This window comes from Erythrolamprus reginae, chromosome 6 (genome assembly GCF_031021105.1).
Source record: "Erythrolamprus reginae isolate rEryReg1 chromosome 6, rEryReg1.hap1, whole genome shotgun sequence".
In the NCBI taxonomy this organism is placed as follows: Eukaryota; Metazoa; Chordata; class Lepidosauria; order Squamata; family Dipsadidae; genus Erythrolamprus; species Erythrolamprus reginae.
Genome location: NC_091955.1, coordinates 77303010 through 77326592, shown reverse-complemented (window position 1 = coordinate 77326592; position 23583 = coordinate 77303010). Strand labels below are relative to the sequence as shown.

General features: G+C 39.9%; 1 protein-coding gene across 2 annotated transcripts in view; it reads left to right on the top strand.

The window, feature by feature from the left end:
* Positions 1–2337: 2337 nt before the first annotated feature.
* MKRN1 (makorin ring finger protein 1) overlaps positions 2338–23583 on the top strand; it is a 33921-nt gene continuing 12675 nt past the window's right edge. The window contains exons 1-4 of one of the 2 annotated variants that reach the window (XM_070756332.1): positions 2338–2619; positions 16073–16201; positions 18935–19155; positions 23212–23438. In XM_070756332.1, coding sequence (XP_070612433.1) covers positions 2414–2619; positions 16073–16201; positions 18935–19155; positions 23212–23438 — 783 coding nt within the window. In that variant the 5' untranslated portion in view covers positions 2338–2413. The remainder of the gene's footprint in view (positions 2620–16072; positions 16202–18934; positions 19156–23211; positions 23439–23583) is intronic. The other variant, XM_070756335.1, reaches the window with a different exon arrangement.

The following is a 23583-nucleotide window of genomic DNA, read 5'->3' as shown; positions in this document are numbered from 1 at the left end:
TGAGGGTAGGAGTTTAAACAGTTTATGTCCAGGATGCAAAGAAGCAATAAATATTTTCACAGCCTTCTTTTTGTCTTGTGCAGTATGCAGGCCCTCAATGAAAGGAAGGTTGGCAGCAATTGTTTTTTCTGCAGTTCTGGTTATCCTCTGAAGTCTGGCTCTGTCTTGTTGGGTTGCAGATATATACACTGCTCAAAAAAAAAATAAAGGGAATACTTAAACAACACAATATAACTCCAAGTAAATCAAACTTCTGTGAAATCCCACTGTCCACTTAGGAAGCAACACTGATTGACAATCAATTTCACATGCTGTTGTGCACATTCAACTATCTATGGCAGTGGTCCCCAACCTTTTTTCCACCAGGGACCAGTTTCAGCAAGACAATTTTTCTATGGCCCGGTGGGGATGGAAAGGGGGTTTAGCTTATCGTTCCATTGTCTCCCCCCCCCTTTTTTTAATTTTGCGGGGGAGTTGAGGTGACAGAGGGAGGAAGGGTAGGAGGGGGCGGTTTCCTGTCTCTTTCCCCTCCTGTTCACTCGGGACCGCCGTTTGCCTTTCAGCAGTTCCAGAGGACATCCCTCCCCGTTCCGGCTGGGATTGCAGCAAGGAATCCCAGAGCAGGGGGAGGTGCCTCCACGGACACAGTCACCTTCGTTTGCGATCGCTGCCTGCTTGGAGCGCCCACCACTGCCAGGTCTGGTAATTTTCTTGCAGCAAGGAATCCTTCCAAAAGAAAATTACCAGAGCTGGTGGTGGGGGTTTCATGGTCACACACACACCCCTGGCTTCGCTCCCACCCAGGACCCCGGGAATAGGGTGGGGGAGCCTAGCAAAAAAAGAGCTGCACAATGCCAAAGCCTTTTCGTTTGAGCTGCAGGCAGAGCGAGGGCTTTGCAAGGGCTTCGCAAGGAGGAAATAGACCACTTTCGACGAGAGAAGAAAGACAGGAAAGGAAGAAAGCAAGCAAGCAAAGGTTTTCTCAACCCGAGGCAAATGGCGGTCCCAAGTGAACGTGAGGGGAAAGAGACAGGAAACAGCTTGGCACTCGCCGGCTCCACAGCAGCTGCTGACTCCGCGGACCGGTGCAACATGCCTTGCGGCCCGGTACTGGTCTGCGGACCGGCGGTTGGGGACCCCTGATCTATGGGACCGCCTCTTACCACATACCTCCCAGAGACCAATAAGAGCACAGAGTTGGCCTTCTCCAGGTCTCGTCGACGACTAAGCCAGTGTTTCCCAACCTTGGCAACTTGAAGATATCTGGACTTCAACTCCCAGAAGTCCCCAGCCAGCATTCGCTGGCTGGGGAATTCTGGGAGTTGAAGTCCAGATATCTTCAAGTTGCCAAGGTTGGGAAACACTGGACTAAGCAATGCAGATTGGCAGGACCACAAGGGAGGGCCTTCTCTGCGGCTTTCTCTGATGCAGTGTATGGAAGGCAGCCTCATGCTGGGTGTATGGGAGGAACGTGCTCCTCCTCACCTCAGAGTGCCCCCCCCTTTTTTAAGCCTTAAAGTTTTGGATTTTTTTGATTCACCTCACCTCACCTTCTTCCTTCGGCAGTGACTATCCTCCTCCTCCTCCCAAATTCCAAACTTCTATTTCTTTCCTAATGGGTTTGCACGCATTATTTGCTTTTACATTGATTCCAATGGGAAAAATTGCTTCTACTTACAAACTTTTCTATTTAAGAACCTGGTCATGGAACGATTAAGTAGAGGTACCACCATATTCAATGAAAATATTTCATTCATTCAGATCTAGGATGTGTTATTTAAGTGTTCCCTTTATATTTTGAGCAGTGTATGTATGTATGTATGTATGTATGTAAGTATGTATGTATGTATATGTATGCAATCTGGGGAAGGATTTTTTTTAAAAAAATATTTTTTTAAAAATCTTTATTATATATATGATTATTTTTAAAGATTATTTAAAAATATTTGTTTAAAGGGGAATCCTTCCCCACGTGTACATGCAGCGCCCAAGCGAAAGACAACAGAAACAACACGCCACGAAGATTTAATTTCAGCGCGTCCACCCGCCCGCCACGTGCAGGCCTCAGATGGCTTTCCAATGTTTCGTTAGATTCCCCACACACACACCGTCTCTCCCCAATTCCCGCCTCTTTGTCCTCCTCGTCCAATCGCTAACCGCAGACACACCTCCGTCGCAGTGGGGCGGGGCTTATCGAAGAAGGGGGCCAGGAAAGCAGAACGCTCGCCTCATTTCCCTCCACTCCCCCTCCCTCGCCCCGCCCCGCCCCAGGCGAAAAAGGGAAGCCAACTCCGCCTCCTCTCTCCTTTTCACTCCGCCCCTCGCGGACGTTGCCCCGCCCCCGTTGCAACCCGCCGGAAGGATGCGTTCCCGGAAGTTCCGGTGGGGCCGTCGCTGTGTGGGGTAAACAATAATGGCGGAGGCTGCGGTGGCCCCCGGTGGTGGCGGAGTAGCGGGATCGGCAGCCACGGGAGCGGTTGTGCCGGCTTCCAGCGCCGGCGACTCCGCCACCACCTTCACCACCACGGCCTCCAGCCTCCCCGCAGCCGAGCCTCAGCCACCGTCCGCCGGAGCCGGAGGGGGAAGCATCGGCTGTTGGACGAAGCAAGTCGCCTGCAGGTAACGTGCCGAGGCGAGGGCGGCTGATGGCGCCTCCGGTTCCTCTTTCGTTCGTCCCGACCATCGCCGGTCCTTGGAGAGCCCCGTCGAGGCTTCTCTTTCCTGTTTCTCTCGCCCTGGAGACAAAACCCAGACGTCGGCCGCGGCTTAAGGTCACCTCGGAGCTGGCTGGCGTGTTTTCTCCCTTCTCTTTTGCATGGAAGGAGCTGCTTTAAATCGCTGTGGCGCTTCCCTTCCCTGCAAATATTGGCTGGCTTGACTCTTTCTTTCTTTCTTTCTTTCTTTCTCTTTTCCCCTATCTTTTTCTTTCTCTCTCTTTTTTCTTTCTATTTTTCTTTCTCTCTCTCTCTCTTTCCCTTTTTCTTTCTTTCCCTCTTTCTTTCTCTCTCCTCGCTCTTTTTCCTTTCTCTTTCTCTATCTCCTCTTCCTTTCCTTTCTTTCTTTCCCTTCCTTCCTTCCTTTTCTTTTGAGTTAATGAAGCCAAGGTGACATCTGCAAAAAGCTCGGGCAAAAGGGGCTGCGATCGCAGTGGAGACTGGAGGAAACCTGGGTCTGCCTCTTTTGTTTGCCTTGGTGCCTTTTTCCTCCATTTTGGAGCTGGCTGGGTTTGTTTGGATTTTTGTTTCCCCCACCCCCCTTAACATCATCCCATTGGCCTTGGTGACAGTTTTGTTTTGGTTACTACTTCCGCAGAGCAAATATTCCCTGCCCTCTCTGGAGTCCTGCCCTTTCTTCTCATTATCCACAGGGCTGTGGATTCCCAGCCATCACTCTGGGCAGTTTTAAGATTGCAAGTGTGATCTTTCCTTGGGCCATTGTTGGTGTTGGCTCTGCCAACAATCTACTGCACGGTCTTTTGAGTTTTAGAATTAAGGTCTCCCTGTTTTTCTTTTCTCTTCTTTTTTTTAAAAAAAATATTTTTATTTTTCTCCTCCATAGATCAAGTAGTTACACCACCATAAACAAAGCATAATAAAAAGTCACCAAAAACACTTTGCATCTGCTAATCTGGACTTCCATTGTCTTTTCACTCAGCCCTCCTTTGCCTTCCTCTTCTCTTCTCATATCTACTTTCTTTGACTTTCTTCCACCTTTCTCCTGCCTTCTGTTCTCTTCCTTGATGCTGCTTCTCTTTGAAAAGGCAGCTGCAATCAGGATGTTTTATTACTGGAAACTTTTAACATTATAGTACTTCTGACTTGTTGCGTAGTGTAGTATATTTTGCTCCCCAGTTTGATATTATTCAGAACTTTTTATGGTTACAACATAGCCTTCATTTTTTCTACTGAAACCATATATCTTAACTTTATTTTATTTTTTTGTTTTGTGCAAAAAGTCCAAAAGGGGCTAACTATTAAAAGAAAATCAGTCATTTTTCCTTCCTTCCTTCCTTCCTTCCTTCCTTCCTTCCTTCCTTCCTTCCTTCCTTCCTTTTTCTGTCACGTTTTTTGTCTCAGAATCTAATAAAATTACCAAAAAGTCCCAAAAGCCAGTCCTATTAATGTATACAGTATTATTATTAACCTTGAATAAATGTTCATTATCTGTTGCTTTTTATTATTTTGGTTTGGATAGTATATTTTTCTTACTTGGTTTTGATTTTTGAATTACTTGCTACTAAAGTTGCAAATTATGAGAGGGCAGCTTTATAAATCTCTTAAATAAATGCATAATGTAATGAAATAAAGTTTGAGCTATCAGTAAGATTTGAAAACAAGAAATTAATACATTCAAGGTAATAATGAATATTAACTGCAAAATTCAAATCAGTATGGACTATATCCTTTTTTTAATTTTTGAAACAAGAACACATAAAATAATTTGGGAGAACTCCCAGAATCTGTATAAAATTGTTCTGTATACCATTGCAGCTTTTAAGTCATCAGTGGATCCAATCCAATCTTAAAGGCCTAATAGTTTGCCTTAGAGTAAATAGATGAGAATTATCCTTGTCCATTTGAATGCATTAGGTATGATATTTCTAACTTCTAGGAATTGGATATAAATGGAGACGTTGTACAGAAAATAAGTATCCTATTTCTTGACTTACTTATGTCTTTATAATTGTGGGAATTAGCTGTAATTAGATATTTTAACTGGTGGTCTGGATTATTTCTGAACTTGTTTACCATTAGTTACTAAATGGCATTTGTCCTATGAAGGTCATCTGAAAATGTTATGAATATGTGACTGCAAAATATATGAAACTTTGTTGCTAGGCTCACTTTGATGTGCCAAGTTAAAAAAATTAAATGTAAGGAGAACATGTAAGCACTGTTATCAGAGGGAAGAAGCTTAATCTGGGTTCCATTTTGTTCTTTGATAATGTGATGATGAATACTGCAAATGTTTTTCTCTTTTTCAGAATGTACAAAAATATCAATTCAGTGCTGTGTATGGCTAGAAAACTTCATTTCATAGGAAATCTGGATAATGAGACACAGATTTTCTCTTTCTCTTATTCATAAATTATAGGTTTAAAAATGCATTTAGATATTTTTCTCCTCCCTTCTGTCCAAGCTGAATAAGATAAAGATGGATTATTTTGGAATAATACGTATGGTTCTATTATTAACATGGTTTTGACTCTAATGAATTTTGGAAAGTATTTCTCATGATGCTGATCCTGAATCTTTTAAAAGTTTGTATTTAAATTTATATTGAGTAGGTACTCTAAAATTGAGCATACTGTAGACTTTATTCTTTTTTTCCCCTATCTCTTAAATTATTGGGTTAAATTCTCAGTGGTTGTGGTCTCTCAGTTTCTAGTGGCTTGTATAACATGTTGGTTTCTGATTTAAAGTAGTCACTCGGTGTGAATCTGAGTAAAGAACAATGTGTAATAATTAAGTCAGGAAATAATATAATTTCAATACCTTAAGCATAATTTCCTATGGGTGTTTATTACAGACTGAATTGGATACAGTTCTCTGATGTAAATAGCAGGGCATCTTTTCTATGCTCCAATGAATGCATAATAGTCAGGTAGCTAAAATGGGTCACAGCTAATTAAAGAATATAGAATCAGAATCTATTTCACTACTCTTCAAAATTGCTTTAAAAAAAAATCAGATGCAATTGATTTAAAATGGCTACATCTAATGAACAGAGGATAAGAATTGGGTTAATTATGCTGTGTCACCTCAGGCTAAAGATCTCCTCTCAGTGAAATTGTTAAAAACATAAAATTTTGCTACGTTATGGGTTCACTTGAGGCTGTTGTTAAAATGAAGTGGATTTAACCAGCTGGCCTAAAGCATCTGTACTGAATACACGATCAGGTTTGGAGTAGGCGTTGTTGAAACTCAATCTGTACAGGTCAAATTGTACTGCACAAAAAATTAAAAGAATCACTGTTCACTCCATATTTGACAATTGTAACATTTACTGAGTCTGGCCTTGTGTGCATTTGTCTCATTGTAGTCAAACATTATATGGAAGATGCTGGGAAAGCCCCAGCATTCAAAGAATGGGGGGTGAAAATAATTAAAGCCGTTTACATTGTTTCAGTTTTATATTCATAATTAGTGTCTTTTTAATAAAAATTATTTGCTCTACTACCATCTCATCTTATTTCTAACTTTCCCCTTCCCAAGAACGTCTATTCCCCCATTGCTTATCTGTTAACAAAAGAGCTTTACTGTACATTATCGAGGTCATTGTAGAACCTAGCAGCAAATGTACGTGTGCACGATCAGATTAAAGTAATGAAGTCTCTGCAGGAAGCAGAGTTAATCCAAGTTAATGTTTCAATTAAATACAAATTGGAAACAATGGAGTGCCTTTCACCCTTAGATGTATTGTGTACAGTATTTTAAAATCCCAGACTGGTTATTGCTACAATTGTTTTGAAACTTGTTTCTACAGAGGAATGTGATTTAATAATAATGTAGCAACTTTGGCATCGTGTGTTGATTCAATTAAAGGTCCGTCCTAGTTTTTTATGGGTTGGAAATGGCCGTTGCAAGTTTGCAAATTATGCAGATGCTCTTTATAGATGACCTTTGGGCAGTCAAACTGTTCGTACTACATGAAGGGATAGAATAGGTATTTTGTGCACTGTCTAAATCCATATTAGATTATTTCATTGTACTGATGTATGAAAATAGTTTACTGTGTAAATGGATTTTTTTTTAATGGATGGCTAGGATGGGTTTAAGCGACACGTCCATATGTAATACATTTTAACTGCAAGTGTCCCACTTTATTTCATTTGGACCTTGCGCTTCATAGCTCCCAACAATCCCTTCATGCGCATCTAGATACAAGCATATAAAATCTTATGGTGAGTTGCTGCAACCTTTTCTTTTTTAAAAAAAAATGATTATATGCCATCATAGAGCCGTGGTAGCACAGTGGTTAGAGTGCAGTACTGCAGGATACTTCTACTGACTGCTGGCTGACTGCAATTTGCCATTCGAATCTCCACAGGCTCAAGGTTGACTCAGCCTTCCGTCCTTCCGAGGTGGGTAAAATGAGGACCCAGATTGTTGGGGGCAATATACTGACTCAGCAAACCACTTAGAGCAGTGGTTCTCAACCTCTCTAATGCCGCAACCCCTTAATACAGTTCCTCATGTTGTGGTGACCCCCAACCATAAGTCTAGTATCTATTCTCCCAACAGAGCTTTAAGGGATGGGCAGGAAGGTCAGGGGGACACCCACACTGTAAACGCCTGATTGGTCAGATTGTAACAATATGTTCCAAGACACCAGAATAGAAGCTTTAGTTCCTGACACCATGGGAAATTTGTCTTTTCCCATGGTCTTAGGCGACCCCTGTGAAATGACCATTCAACCCCCAAAGGGGTCCTGAACCCCAGGTTGTGAACCACTGGCTTAGAGAGAGAGGTAAAGTGGTATATAAATCTAAATCTATTGCTATCAAGTCAATCTTGATTTCAGACTGATTTTTCTCCATGACAGTCTATCCTTAAGGTGGTCTTTTAGGCCTTTAATTGCTCTTGCTGCTGAGTCCATCCACCTTGCTGCTGATTGTCCTGCTTCATTTCTTTCCTTCTATTGTTTTAGAATTAAAAAACCTTTTCCAGGGAACCAAGTCTTCACATAATGAATCTGGAGTAGGATAAATTTTACTATTACAGTGATCCCTCGATTAGCACGGTCTCGATTAGTGCGAAACGCTACAACACGGTTTTTCAAAAAATATTAATTAAAAAATACTCCACGGTTTTTTTGCTATACCACGGTTTTTCCCACCCGATGACGTCATACGTCATCACCAAGAGTCACTTCTCTGTCTCTTTCTCTTTCTTTCCTGTCATTCTCTGCTTCAATCATTTTCTCATTTCTCTTTTTTTCTCCCCTTTTTTCTATCATTTCTCTCTCTCTTTCTTCCTCTCTCACACTCTCTTCCTCCCTCTCTCATCTCTTTCTTTCCTTCTCTCTCTTTCCTTCTCTCTCCCCCCCTCCACTTGCCCACGAGAAGAAAAAAAGCAACCTCTGCCGGGCAGCTCCCCTTGTGCCCCCGCTTTGTGCCTGCCTCTTGTCCCTCTCTTTTGGGGATTTTTTTTTCTTTTCTGTCTGAGTGCGTCTGTGTGAGCGTGAGAGAGGGAGTGCGTGTATGTGTGTGTGTGTCTGTTGCGGCTTGGGCTGGTCGGCCTCGGAGGCGGGAGAAGGCGAAGAGGTAGCAAGCGGGGAACCCGGCGGGGTGGATGGCGGCGGCGGCGTGTGTGTGTGTGGTGGCCGCCTTCAGCTTGGGGTCGCCGTCGGCGTGCTCGAAGGACGCGCCGCCGCCCGCCTTGGAGCCCTCGAAAGCCTCGTCGTCTTCTGTGCTCTGCTCGCCGCTGCTCTCCAAGCGGGGCGCAGCGGCTGGGAGCGCGCGCCTTTTCTCCCCTGCGTGGATCCTGGCTAGCCGTCGCGCCTCTCTTGAAGATGGGGAGCCTGGCGACGCGCTGTTTTCCCCCACCGAGGACAATCGGGGTAAACTCTTTTGGTTGGGAACCAACCGGCCCGGTGCTCTTTTGGCTCTCTTGGGGTTTCCCCTTTGCCTGGGCAGCAGGAAGACCCAGGGAAGGTTCCTTTGGCCGCCCAACAGCTGATCTGCTCCGCAGCGCGGCAGCAGCGAGGAGCCGAAGATGGGGTTTCCCCTTTGCCTGGGCAACGGGGAAACTCCATCTTCGGCTCCTCGCTGCTTCCGCGCTGCGGAGCAGATCAGCTGTTGGGCGGCCAAAGGAACCTTCCCTGGGTCTTCCCCGCTGCCCACACGCAAACTCCACCATCTGCGCATGTGCGGCCATGGGGGGAAAAAGGGCGCGCATGCGCAGATGGTGTTTTTACTTCCGCACCACTATAACACGGAAAATCGATTAGCGCGGGAGGTCTTGGAACGTAACCCCCGCGCTAATCGAGGGATCACTGTATCTCTCAATTTTCATTGAAGGGTTTTTGTAGAGGACAAAACCAATCCAAATTTAAAGAAAAGAAAGCTATAGAGAAGCAGCTTTTGATCCTTTTTACAGCAGTTATAAATGCGTTTATGTTATCCTATCTGTTTCTATAGTTATACCATAGTTCCTTTCCATATGCCACTCTTTCTGATATCTTTGTGTGTGTGTGTGTTCAGCGAAAAGTCTTGAAAATAACTGATAAATGTAATTGCTCTCCTTTCTCTAATTAGGCAAGTCAATTTTGCACGTTTTGCAAATTCTTGTCATTTTCACCAACCATTCCTCTGTTTATGGACAGTTTTTCCATCTTTGTGGATTATCTCCCTGCCTATACTACCAGTATATACAAAAGCAATCTTCCATAAGCCTTCATTAGTCTGTTCATTAGTCCAAATAAAAATAGCCCTCTATTTTGAATATTTAATATTAATCTTTAAAATTATTGCTATATGTGTATTTGAATTAAAATTCTCTAGTTTCTTACAAGTACACCAGGTCTGATACATTGACCCTTCATATTTTCCACATTTCCATCATGAGCTTAAAGTATTTTTCTACAATCTATGAAATGTTTCTAGTGTGATTTTTACAGTAGTTTTAATGAAATTTATTTAATACATATTCTGAATTTAAATAATAATAGTAAACAATGGACAAGCCTGACATTTTGTTACTAATTTTGTGGAGAATCTGACAGGCGTATGTGAAATACTATCAAGGTGCAATCATTAGTTAGATGTGCTGTACAAAATGCATTTTTTAGCAATAGCCAGTGTATTGATTTAATTAAGAGAAGAAACACATCCTCTCCCTTTTGGAGGATTAATGCAGCTTTATTAAGCAGTGGCTTTAAAACATCATAGATTAATGGAATATTTGGAATATTACATCCTAGCAATTCAACTGCTGAAGTTGAAGTAAGGAATTCTGCATATGGGCCATGATCTCCAGAGTGCACATGTAGGTGGCAAAAGTAGCATTATTCCAGGAGTCACTGTACCCTCAATACTAGATAGGCAAAGTAGCTTTTGAGGGAATTTGTTTGATTCCTTAATTATTTTTTTAAATTTACACAATTCTCAGTAAATTCCTAATGGAACTGAGTTTTCCTGTTGGGAATGACTCAGGCCCTGATAATTCTGCCTGGAAATACCTTTGAAGGCTGCCTAGAAACTTCAGTTGGTATAAAATGTTAGCTGCCCACTTCCTGGTGAGTAAGAATCCTGTTAACAATATGACACTTCTTTTATGGGTGCTTCATCACTTGCTAAATGGTGGTCCACTCAAATTTAATGTGCTAGCGTTTCTATATAAAGCCCTGTTTATAACTAAAGTGCTTGAATGGCTTTCTGTTGATTATTTTTTTCAGAGACCGGGTTTAAATTTATTGTGACTGTTTTAACTGGCATTTTGAATTATAGAAGACAAATACTTTGAATTTTAGGGGATTATGTTTCATGTGCGGTAAACTGAATTTTGAGATTAGGCAGTATATAAATTTATGTAATAAACTTGTAAAAAATGCCATTTAATGGGATTTTCTGAAATCATAAATTCTCAGTTACTTTAAGTCTCATCGGATTAAGGGGTCATTTGATTAGCAATCTGAAATGAATCTTTTTTTCTCATGTCCTTTCACTTGGCTTACCCCCCTCCCCCATGTTGGTAAAGTTTTGTTTAAATAGTGGCGATACTGTATTTATAATTGGTGAATTTTAGATATGCAATCAAATTATTATTTGGGTAACATTGATAAAAGTGAATTAAATATTGATATATTAAAATACTGTCTCAAATTTAGCTTTTTGTGCATTTCTTCAAATTGCAGTTAGATGTTTAAGGAAGCCAGTAGATTCAGGAGTATTGAAAAAAGTGCTATGATGTCTGCTTTTCGGAAGAAATTTACTGCTTTGAGAAAATGTATTTTTAATTGGTGGCAAAAGTTGTTTGGCTGCATGAAAGAAAATATTTTACTATCCATAGGTCTAGATTTTACAGTTTTCCCACTTAATTAACAAGACTTTTTGGCTTTCTAGCAGATAGGGAACTTTTTAAAAATGAGTATTTTTCATACTTGGGAAATTGTGTTTCTACTGATCTTTAGGGAACAAAGCTGTATTTATTCTCTATTATATAATATTGACACTACTGCCTGACATTTTAAATTCAAAATATGCTCTTTCAACCTGACAAATATTCCAGTAGTGTGCAATCTTAGTAGCAGTATTTCAAGCTCAAATAGAGGATGGGATGTGTCAAAGTGCTCCTGATAATTTTGGGAAAATGTTTGTCAATCTTGAAGTATTTTGCACATCTGTGTTATTCTATTATTTTTTTTCTGACTGGATTAATTCAGAATTATATCCTTTTCTATTAGCTTTTTATTTACTGATTTTGCAAGTACTGTACGTGTATTTTAACAAAATAGTGATGACTGTTAAGACAGACTACACATGACATAAATGACTTTAATAAAATGCAAACCTGCATTTAAAAGCATGCAGATTGGAGGAATGGAAGCGCAAAATTGCCAAAAGAATAAAAAACGAGAATCAGACTATGTAGACATAGGCTTGATTGATCAATTATAGCTTCAGTTCACTTATAACAAGTTCCATGCTGCTGTGCAAATGGAATAGTTGTGCAAATGAAATATTCAATGAGAATATTTTATTCATTCCGATCTAGGATATGTTATTTGAGTGTTCCCTTTATTTTTTTTGAGCAATACATATAGATATAGTTCATCTAAAGCAGCCATAAGTGTTGTGATAGCCAAAAACAAAAACTAAGTAGGAAAATATATTTAAAAAATTAAAATCTTAATTGCTCTCTAATTCAAATATCTTAACATTTTGAAATCACGGAATGTCCTACTCAGGATTATAGTAGACTTTCTTGATGAGAGAATATTCTGTAAGTGTTCAATATTTCATACCTCTGCCTGATGGATATGTGCCTCTGGAATCCATCAGTGATTTTATTTTTATTTATTTATTTATTATTTAGATTTGTATGCCGCCCCTCTCCGCGGACTCGGAGTGATATTTCCCCCACCCCCACATAGATTTATTTCCTACAGATAAAAGGAAATTCAGACAATTTGATACTAAATAGACTTCCTTGATTGTCCATTATTAATGCTAGCATGAGCAGTAGCATAGATTACCATAGTTTTTGTTACTGGTCAGGGGCGTGTTCTGAAAAATGGGTGTTTTCTAATAAAGAGTCGCTTTTCAGAGTCAGATGGGTGTCCTATAAATTTAATAAATAAACAGAAATAAAATGACACAATATTGAGTTCCAGCATTCTCTTTCTTCTTCACGCTCCCTAGCTGATAACCACAACTGGTTCTAGTATTTTGTCTTAAATCATTGTGTTCATAAATCAAATCATCCCAAGACCAGAACCCAATTTTTATGGCCACTTTTGCCATAGTGTAACTTGAGTCACACAGTTGTAAACACAAATCCAGATTAACCAATGGCATTTTTTTTGCCAGAAATTAGCACAAAACATAGCAAATCCTGATCATGTGACCATATGATGCCACAACTCAGGCCGGTCAGACTGGCAGCCCACAGCCCAGATATGGTCCGTGCAGGCCACTCCCATTTTGACTCCACAAAGGCAAAAGGTCCAATATGGCTGGCGATGCGATTGGGTTTCAAACCCATGGCATAACCGGTTATAAATGTGAGCCAGTTGCCCAGTGCCCAAATTATAATCCCATGACCATGCAATAGGTTGCAAGTTCAAATTTAGGTCATAACTGACTTGGGGGGGGGCAGTTGTCTTAATTTGAATAATTATTAAGCAAAAATGTCTTGAGGAGTACCTGTCACCCTCATTGCGATTCCACAATTAAGTGTTAGAGGACAACTCTCCTGCAAATGCTTCCACTTGCATCACCATTTAATAAAAATGTCATCGCTCCAGATGGCATAATGTACTGGCTTCTTGTCACAAACCATTATTCTGCTGCACAAATCCCAGCAACCAGTTAGGTCCCATAGAGTGGGCCTTCTCCGGGTCCCGTCAACTAAACAATGTCGTTTGGCGGGACCCAGGAGAAGAGCCTTCTCTGTGGCAGCCCCGGCCCTTTGGAACCAACTCCCCCGAGAGATTAGAATTGCCCCCACCCTCCTCGCCTTTTGTAAACTTCTTAAAACCCACCTCTGCCGTCAGGCATGGGGGAACTGAGATATTCTTTCCCCCTAGGCCTTTACAATTTACGCATGGTATGTTTGTTTGTATGTATGTTTGGTTTTATAATAAAGGTTTTTTTTTAGTTGTTTTAGTACTGGATTGTTACATGCTGTTTTTTATCACTGTTGTTAGCCGCCCCGAGTCTACGGAGAGGGGCGGCATACAAATCCAATAAATAAATAAATAATAATAATAATAATAATAATAATAATTATTATTATTATTATTATCATCATTTTGCAAATGGTGGAAGATGTTCTGAATCAGCACCAAGACTCAAAGCAATGTTCTTCAGAAAGTCCACAAAAAAGTTTAAAAACTAATTTCCATGGGGAGAGTAGATCAGCTAGGTACGAGCTCTGTAACCAGGGTTGGTCTGTATATATTTATATATATTGGCAGCTAATGCCAGCCAAACTTCCTTTTATTTCTTAATCTGTAACAAATCACATTTAAAAGATACCAAATATTTGAGCGACTGATGAAAAATTTAATATACAACCATATATTTTTTCTGTCGTTACATAATATGTCAGCCTCTTCATTGATGATATAGAATAGTACTCTAATTTTCTGAAATCAATCCTTTAATTAAACTCATTAATAAATTAATTAAATTAATTAATTTATCTTTATCTGGGGCCTTGAAAATGAATCTCTTATTAGATTGGATCATAACCTAAACACCCTACCGTCAACTTCAAACTTTGATTTAAAAAAACCCTAAATAAAATAAAAACACCCCTTCCTTGATGCTTGGGGTAAAACTACACAATGAACATCTAATACCATTGTTATGCAGTAAATCTTGTTGATTGCTTTGCATACTTAAGTGCTTCCCACTTCTACTCAGGATACACAATCAACTCTATATCTATGGCCATGTTCTACACTACAATTAGATTTGTTTTGACACAGATGCTCAGCTGACGGAAAATGTACTCGCTGGTACATTGTAGAATTTTTATTATACTCGTAATATCTTTGCTTTGCAAAAATAATTTGAGAAATTTTTATCTCAAATTCACAATTCAAAGTGTTGGTTATGACCTATAAAGCCCTTCATGGCACCGGACCAGATTACCTCAGGGACCGCCTTCTGCTGCACGAATCCCAGCGACCAGTTAGGTCCCACAGAGTGGGTCTTCTCTGGGTCCCGTCAACCAAACAATGTCGCTTGGTGGGGCCCAGGGGAAGAGCCTTCTCTGTGGCAGCCCCGGCCCTCTGGAACCAACTCCCCCCAGAGATTAGAATTGCCCCCACCCTCCTTGCCTTTCGTAAGTTGCTTAAAACCCACCTCTGCCGCCAGGCATGGGGGAACTGAGATACTCTTTCCCCCTAGGCCTTTACAATTTTATGCATGGTATGTCTGTATGTATGATTGGTTTTTATAATAATGGGTTTTTAACTGTTTTTAGTATTGGATTATTGTTATATGCTGATTTATTACTGCTGTTAGCCGCCCCAAGTCTGCGGAGAGGGGCGGCATACAAATCCAATAAATAATAATAATAATAATAATAATAATAATAATAATAATAATAATAATAATAATAATAACAATAATAAATAATAACAACAACAACAACAACAACATATGTGGGGATATGCATAATTTTGTATTTATTTGTTTTGTCGTGTTTATGTAGTGTGTATTGGAAGTGGTGACCCTTTGAAAGCTGTATGCAACAATTTTTTATTTTAATGTATGCCGATTACTGTACATTCAAAGTTACAATAAAGCTGTTCTGTTCTGTTTGTTCTGCTATTTGATGTACAAATACAGTTGGAACTGGAACATCCATTGCTAAGAGATGTGGTTGTTAAGTCATCATGTGGCCATGCCCAATTTTATGACTTTTTTAACCACAGTCAGTAAGTGTATCTGGCTTTGCTTGTCGGAAGCTGGTTGGCAAGGAACCCTGACTCAGTTATATTTTGTTCTTAGATTGTTAATTTCTGAATAAAACGTGTTGCCTTTTGTGATAGGTTTTTTAAATAATTTCACCATGTTCATCTGGTTTACACATTCTTTTGAATCCTGCTTTATTTATTTATTGGATTTGTATGCCGCCTCTCTCTGTAGACTCGTTCCACCAAGCTTACTAATGTTTATTTTGTATAATTTTCTTGGAAAATGATTTTTGAAGTTTGAAATAAGTGTTGCTTTGCTTTCCATTTTATAATACTGTAATATGAATCCTGGAACAAAAGGGCACGTATTTTATTCAAATAAATATAAATCCCTCTCTAGGGCAGAATGTTTATATCTTTAGCTACAGGTAGTCCTTGAGTTACAACAGCGACTGAGACCGGAATTTCTATCGCTAAGTGGTTGTAAACTGTGACATCATGTACACTCATTACTTTAGCAACAACAGTCCCAGCAGTTCCAGGCAGGAACTGTGGAGCACAGGCAATTCTACAGGTGGCAGAATCCTGTCGGCATGCCATTATAAAGTGTAGGCAGGTGGAAGAAACAGTGGGAGAGGAAGCAGCTTCCAACTTCCTGCTGGCTTCCCAATTGACTCTGCTTGTGGAAAGCCAGCAAGGAGCATTGGAAACCACATTCACAGGATTACAGTATGTGTTTATGCAGTTTTCAGCCACAGGCTGCAGTGGTGGCCATTGGTTTAGGTAGCTGTAAAATGTAGTTAGCAAAAGCATTGATACACTAATTATCAATACTAGAGTTGAGTTTAGCAGTCCTGAAGATTAGGATTATTATTCCAGGAGTGTTTGTAATTTATTTTCATCATTCATGATGGAATTCCATTAAAACTACATAATATGCTTTCTGGTTCAGCCCTATTTACAAATTTATGTCTTTCAGATATTTCATGCATGGTGTTTGCAAGGAAGGGGACAACTGCCGTTATTCCCATGACCTCTACACTACCCACTCTGGCATGGTGTGTAGGTATTTTCAGCGAGGATGCTGTGCTTACGGAGATCGTTGCAGGTATAGAAATGCTCTGTGTTTCTACAAGGAACAAATTCCCAACATTTATTTCTACTTACCCTTAGTGACTTTTTAAAGAGATAAACAAGTTGTAGTTCCATGAATGTGATAAAATGTGGTCAAGCCTGATCATGGAAGCTACACATTACCGGATCATGGAAGCTACACATTACCGGTTTCAGATGTTCCCATCAGTGTTTATTTTATTTATTGATTGATTTGATTTGTATGCTGCCCCTCTCTGTGGACTCGGGGCGGCTAACAACAGTGACAAAACAGAATGTAAAAAATCCAATACTAAAACAGCTAAAAACCCTTGTTATAAAACCAATCATACATACATACAAACATACCATGCATAAATTGTAGAAGCCTAGGGGGAAAGATTGTTTTAGTTCCCCCATGCCTGACGACAGAGGTGGGTTTTGAGGAGCTTACGAAAGGCAAGGAGGGTGGGGGCTATTCTAATCTCTGGGGGGAGTTGGTTCCAGAGGGCTGGGGCCGCCACAGAGAAGGCTCTTCCCCTGGGCCCCCCCAACCGACATTGTTTAGTTGACGGGACCTGGAGAAGGCCCACTCTGTGGGACCTAACTGGTCGCTGGGATTGATGTAGTAGCAGCAGCATTACTCAGTATAGTGGAAGCAGCCAGTACTATTATATTTGTAAGAACAGGGTTGTGATTTGTGGTGCTACCATCAAATGGTTTTGCATCACTGGGAAACTTCATATGGTGCACAGATAACATTTGGCATTCTACGGAAGCTTGTGCAGATATTGAGAAAAAGGACTTAGGCAGAATTTTAATCATAAACTGAACTTGGAAATGTAATGTCAATGTGAGACAGTAGTAGGCTGCTGTGTTTATAACTGCCTTCTAATTGCCATTTTCTGTACAACACAAAACTTTTATAGAAACCATTTAGGAAGCAGGATCACAGCAAAATAAATATTTTACTGCTGTGTCCCCTTTCATTCTAGCTTTGCCTAACCTGATACCTTCCATCTGGGATGCCTTTCTAAAGCCACTCTAATCCCCATCATCCACAATGTAAACCATACTCCAGGCTGCGAAATATGTGGAGATCAACAGGACAGAGAAAATTGGCCATCTCTCAAAAGTTCACATGTCTAATTCAACAATCATATTAAAGCTCTATAAAACATTGAAGTTATTTTGTTTTTGTTTCCAGATTGGTGAATGGTCTACATGTAGAATAATAAAGTATATATTCTTTAATGCAAATGCAGTCATTGCAAAGGGGCTCAGGAAAAATGATATAGAGTACTCCTACATGCATGCAGTTTAATTTCTTCCTCCTGGGTTTTTTTTTAATCTTCTGATGTAAAAATATACATTAAACTCTGGATGCAGAAATGTACTTAAGATGAAATAATTAGAAGCAGGGTAGAATCCAGTACTGTAATGAGTGGAAGCCCACAAATATGATGGAAATGCAGATTCCTTTTCTCTCACTGACCTTCAAAATCAGCTTTAGACACCTTTTAGATCAGATTTTGATTTCCCAATAATTGCTTACTGGTTGATAAGTGGATTATATCGCCTGTATACACCCCCCCCCCAGGCACTTATATCTGAAAGCTCTTCCAGCAGTATAGAGTGATAAGAGAAAATATTTACTTCAGTGAAGCTTAACAAATCACTTCAAAATACACTGCTCAAAAAAATAAAGGAAACACTTAAACAACAAGGAATTGATATATCCTTAGCTGTCTTGAGTTTATGTATGGTGTGTTTGGGTTGTATGATTGTTTTTAATAGGGGTTTTAAAAACTGTTTTAACATTGGATTTGTGTATGATGTTTACTTGTTGTGAGCTGCTCCGAGTCCTCGGAGAGGGGCGGCATACAAATCTAATAAATTATTATTATTATTATTATTATTATTATTATTATTATTATTAACACAATATAATTCCAAGTAAATCAAACTTCTCTGAAATCAAACTGTCCTCTTAGGAAGCAACACTGATTGACAATCAATTTCACATGCTGTTATGCACATTCAACTTTGTACAGAATGAAGTATTTGATGAGAATATTTCATTCATTCAGATCTAGGATGTGTTTTTTGAGTGTGCCCTTTATTTTTTTGAGCAGTATATATTGTCAATTGTAACTGTTTAAGGCCGCTTCAAGTATCTTAATGGGGCTCTCTTTCCCATCCCCCTTCCATATACAGGGTTCCCTCGATTTCCGCGGGGGATGCGTTCCACGACCGCCCGCGAAAGTCGAATTTCCGCGAAGTAGAGATGCGGAAGTAAATACACCATTTTTGACTATGAACAGTATCACAAGCCTTCCCTTAACACTTTAAACCCCTAAATTACCATTTCCCATTCCCTTAACATCCATTTACTCACCATTATTACTGGTACTCACCATTGAATAAGACACTTAGTGATCCTGATATTTATAAACATAATTATTTATTAACAATAATTTTTTTTTTTGTTATTTATTTGCAAAAATTATTAGTTTGGCAATGACATATGACGTCATTGGGTGGGAAAAACCGTGGTATAGGAAAAAAACCGAGAAGTATTTTTTAATTAATATTTTTTTGAAAAAACGTGGTATAGGCTATTCGCGAAGTTCGAACCCGCGAAAATCGAGGGAACACTGTAATGCATTTCTCATTCCTTGAAGCAATTTCTTTTAAGTCCACTCCACATACCGTCACCTTTGCGATTTCTGTCTTTGCTCCTTATCAGATATGAACATACTAAGCCATTGAAAAGAGAAGACACGACTACTGTGAGTCCAGTTGCAAAAACCTATCCTGCGGCCTCAACAGATGTGACCCCGTCTCCTGGAACACTTGAAGTGAGCAGCGGTGAGACCGAAGACAAAGACCTGGCAGCTGCAGGAGCTGGGGCTGAAGATTGGGTGAATGCTGTGGAGTTTATTCCTGGGCAGCCCTATTTTGGTCGTGGTAAGTTGATTTGTTGTAATAGTGATAAATGTTCATGTTGGCTTGTCTCGGTTAGCTATGCTATGAAACCTTCGACAATACCGAGCAGAGAATCTTAACAGAGCGTGGATGTGTGATAAAGCCAAGACACAGACTTAGTTAAATAAGTATTATTTACATATAAACAAAATATAAACAATCCAAAATATGCACTTAGCAAATACAGAATAATATAGAATATAGATAGCAAGCACAAAGCTAAAATATAATATAGATAAAGCACGAAGCTAAAATACAATAAGGTAGATAAAAGCACAAAGCTAAATACAAGCACAGAGCTTACAACTCCTCCCTCTGGCAAATGTAAAGTAACAAGGAAGTGACCAGGCACGATCATGAGTTTTTATAGCTTCAATGAGGACATAGCCTTGAACATTTACTCTGCAATTAAATGTTAACTCTTTGAGTGCATATTAACCCTTTCAGTTACAGTACAGTTTTACAGTAGCAACTGTAACATTTAAAGTGACAGTACAAGTTTGGTACAGTTTATAATATGCAGTTTATAATGGCAAACCCTAACACACATGTACCCTGTACTAACAGTTCATTGCCAAACATGTCATTTCCCCCCCATGTCTTTCCAGACTCGGTATCTAAGCAAGAGCTGTATTCATCTGAACAGTCATTCTGCTTTGTGTTATAAGCTGCCTTATAATAAATCAAACACTGATTTATAGAGTTCCTTCCCAGACTTGCCACTGAAGGCAGTGCCTCCCTATGGTCCATTTAGTTGAGCACAATTGGCGAGCCATCTGTTGTGATCTGGAGGTGCCAAATATTCTAGGGAGGCTTTTAAATTGCATATTCATTGAAGGGAAGGTCCATTGAACTCACTCACCTAATAAAAAAAAAATTACCCAATATAATAACAAAAGAGGGTGTGAGCAGCAAGAGGAAATTATATATGCAAAATGCTGCTGCCTTCTCCAGATTTTATCAGCTAGGAGACATTTGATTTACCTTTCCGTAGAGAAACATAGAAGATTGATGGCAGAAAAAGACCTGGTCCATCTAGTCTGCCCTTATACTATTTCCTGTATTTTATCTTAAGATGGATATATGTTTATCCCAGGCATGTTTAAATTCAGTTACTGTGGATTTACCAACCACGTCTGCTGGACGTTTGTTCCAAGGATCTACTACTCTTTCAGTAAAATAATATTTTCTCATGTTGCTTTCGATCTTTCCCCAAACTAACTTCAGATTGTGTCCCCTTGTTTTTGTGTTCCACGTATCATTTGCCTTTTTATAGTTTAGAGTTAAATAAGAGAACACAAATTTGCCAAATAATTTATCCCTCCTTTTATTAGGAATGTTTTCCTTATCCAAGTGATAGTTGTTCTTTTTCAGACTGAAGTTGGTTCTTTTTGTGTGAGAAGTGAATTAACATAGTAGCCTCTGAGGATCACAGGGACTGGAACCATAATCTCTTTTTCACTTTAAAAACTCAGCAAACCATAATTTCTTCTCCTTTGAAGATTAAGTGTAATCTGATATCATAAATATCTGATGCAATTTATAGATTAAATGCAAAATTATTCATTTGTCCTCCAAATTGAGTCAACCTTGAGCTTGGTTAGAACCGAACTGACAAATTACAGACAGAAGAAGCCTGCAATACTGCATTTTAACCATTGCACTACTACAGCTCTTAATCTAGCCATGATTGTTTTTCACATTATTTTAAGCTTTCGGTACAGGTTGTCCTTGATTTACAACCCTTAGTTTAACAAGAGCGTGAATTCAACAACAGCCTCTGAAAACATGAGTTACAACCCAAATTTGAACTTACAGCTGTTGACTTATCCTTGATTGCAATTTGGGCATTTGGAATTGATTCACCTTTAAAACCAGTTGCAACATCCCATGGTTATGTAATCACAATTTGTAAGGGTTTTTTTCAGTTTCTGACAAAAACAACAACAATGGGTAGATACACTTTTGGTTAAATGGATTTGTACTTATTGCATGTCCATATGACTTGATATGGTAAAAATGGTCATCAAATTGGGTTTGATCACAACAATTTATCATGGAAATTCCAATCCCAATTGTGCCTGTATTATTGAGGGCTATGTGTATTACGTTTAGGTTGTTCAGATAATTATAGCTTTACTCAGATTCCAATAAAAGCACATGGCCTAAATTGTTCAGCTTGCTTCTTGTGGCTCAGCTTTTTGGTTTTGGTGTGCAAATCTTGTTGAATTGTCTTTGTTCAAGTAATTTCTCTTCTAATCCAGTCTTCGGAGAGGGGCGGCATACAAATCCAAATAATAAATAAATAAATAAATAAGTTGTTGATTAATAACTCTCTATGTCAGCACTTCTTTAATAATATGTTTACTTCTCTAATGACATGTTTAGGGAGGAACCTAGACATAATTTGTTACATATTATTACTCAAGTTGTGGACACAACCAAGTAACACAAACATACATTTGTATAGTTTTATCCATGCCATGAAAACTGCTGTGATGGAACCTGATTTACACACAAGATTTCTTAAAATTCTGAGCATGAGAAATTATTTAGAAAAAAAATCAGCAGTGTGAAGCAGCTGCAACTCTTCTTAGAGTCATGCTACATCAGCAGACTTCACTATTTGTATTAACTTGGGAAAAGATAATCAAATGCTTCATTCTCTGGTTTTCCACTATTAGATACCAAAATCCGAACATCATGCACTATTTTTAATCATTGAAACTAATAATAATTGTCAATATGTACCTCCCCCCATGGTTGTTCTACATCTAGTAGTTGGCTAAACATTTAAAAGATAGTTTTGTTACATGTCAGTCTGCCTGCATGCAAAATCTGCCCATTAGCATATCTGTTCAGACCTAGGCTTCCTGATAAATAATAATTACAAACAATAGCTCCCTGCTTTTCATATGCAGTTCAGTGTGTATGTTCTTAAGTGTTCCACTTGGAATGTGTTTTCATGTCCTTCGTGTTTTTGAAATACAGTGGTACCTCGGTTCTCGACCACAATTCGTTCCAGAAGTGTGGTCGAGAACCGATTTGGTCGAGTACCGAATTAATTTATCCCATAGGAAATAATGGAAATGGATTTAATTGGTTCCCAGCCCCTGTTGACTCGCTGGGAACCAATTAAATCTATTTTCTTTATTTCCTATGGGATAAATGTTACCGCTGGGGGCGGCTGCAATCCCGGCAGCTTCAGTGGGCTGAGGAGCTCTATAAGCGCTCCAAGCTGCAGGAAGGGTGGGGGCGGCTGCAATCCCGGCAGCTTCAGGGGGCTCCTTTCCTCAGTGCTTCGTCTTATTACCTGTAAGCAGCTGCACCAACTTTCTCCTTCCCGGCGGCGGCAACGCCAGCGGCTTCCCTTCAAGTAGCAACAGCGCCGGGAACGTCACATAATGAAGGGAAGCTGCTAGAGTGGTGGCAGCTGCTGAGACGGCTCCGGCGGCTTCCCTTCATCACGTGACGTTCCCGGCGGTGGTGCCACTTGAAGGGAAGCCACTGCCGTTGCCGCTGCCGGGAAGGAGAAAGTTGGTGCAGCTGCTTACAGGTAATAAGACGAAGCACTGAGGAAAGGAGCCCCCTGAAGCTGCCGGGATTGCAGCTGCCCCCACGCTTCCTGCAGCTTGGAGCGCTTATAGAGCTCCTTAGCCTCCTGAAGCTGCCGGGATTGCAGCCGCCCCCGGCGGTAACATTTCGGATAATAAACAAAATTTTCTGTGGCTGTTCGGTATCCGAATTTTTGTTCAGATATTTTTGCCGAAAATTTTGTTCAGTATCCGAAATGTATGAGAACCAAAGCGTTCAAGAACCGAGGTACCACTGTACATTAAAAAGATGTTTGATGAGGTTTCAAATTATTTGTAAGATGGCGTTATTTTTTGCGTAGATAACGAGAAAGTGTGATAGAGGACTAACCTGCTTTCCTTAAGTAAAATAATTCGTATGTTTACATTGTAAAAAAAAGAAGGCTAATCAGGCTTTACCATTCAAGAATCAAATGCTCTTGTGTCTTTCTTTTGATCGCTCCAGCTGCTCCTTCCTGCACTGAAGCTCCTCTGCAGGGAATGGTAATTGAAGAGGAATACGAAAAACAGCAAACCAGCTTAGAGATGAAGAAACAACTATGTCCCTATGCTGCAGTAGGAGAATGCCGTTACGGCGAAAACTGCGTATATATTCATGGGGATATCTGTGACATGTGTGGCTTGCAAGTCCTCCATCCTGCTGACGCTGCACAGAGATCATTACACATAAAGGTAAGTGGGGGGAAAGGAGTGAAATAACTACCATATTTTTCGGAGTTAAGACGCACACATCACCCACCCCACCCCACCCGGAAAAAAGGGTGAAAAATTGGATGCGTTTTATGTACTGAATGTAGCCAAACATGTGGGGCACGGT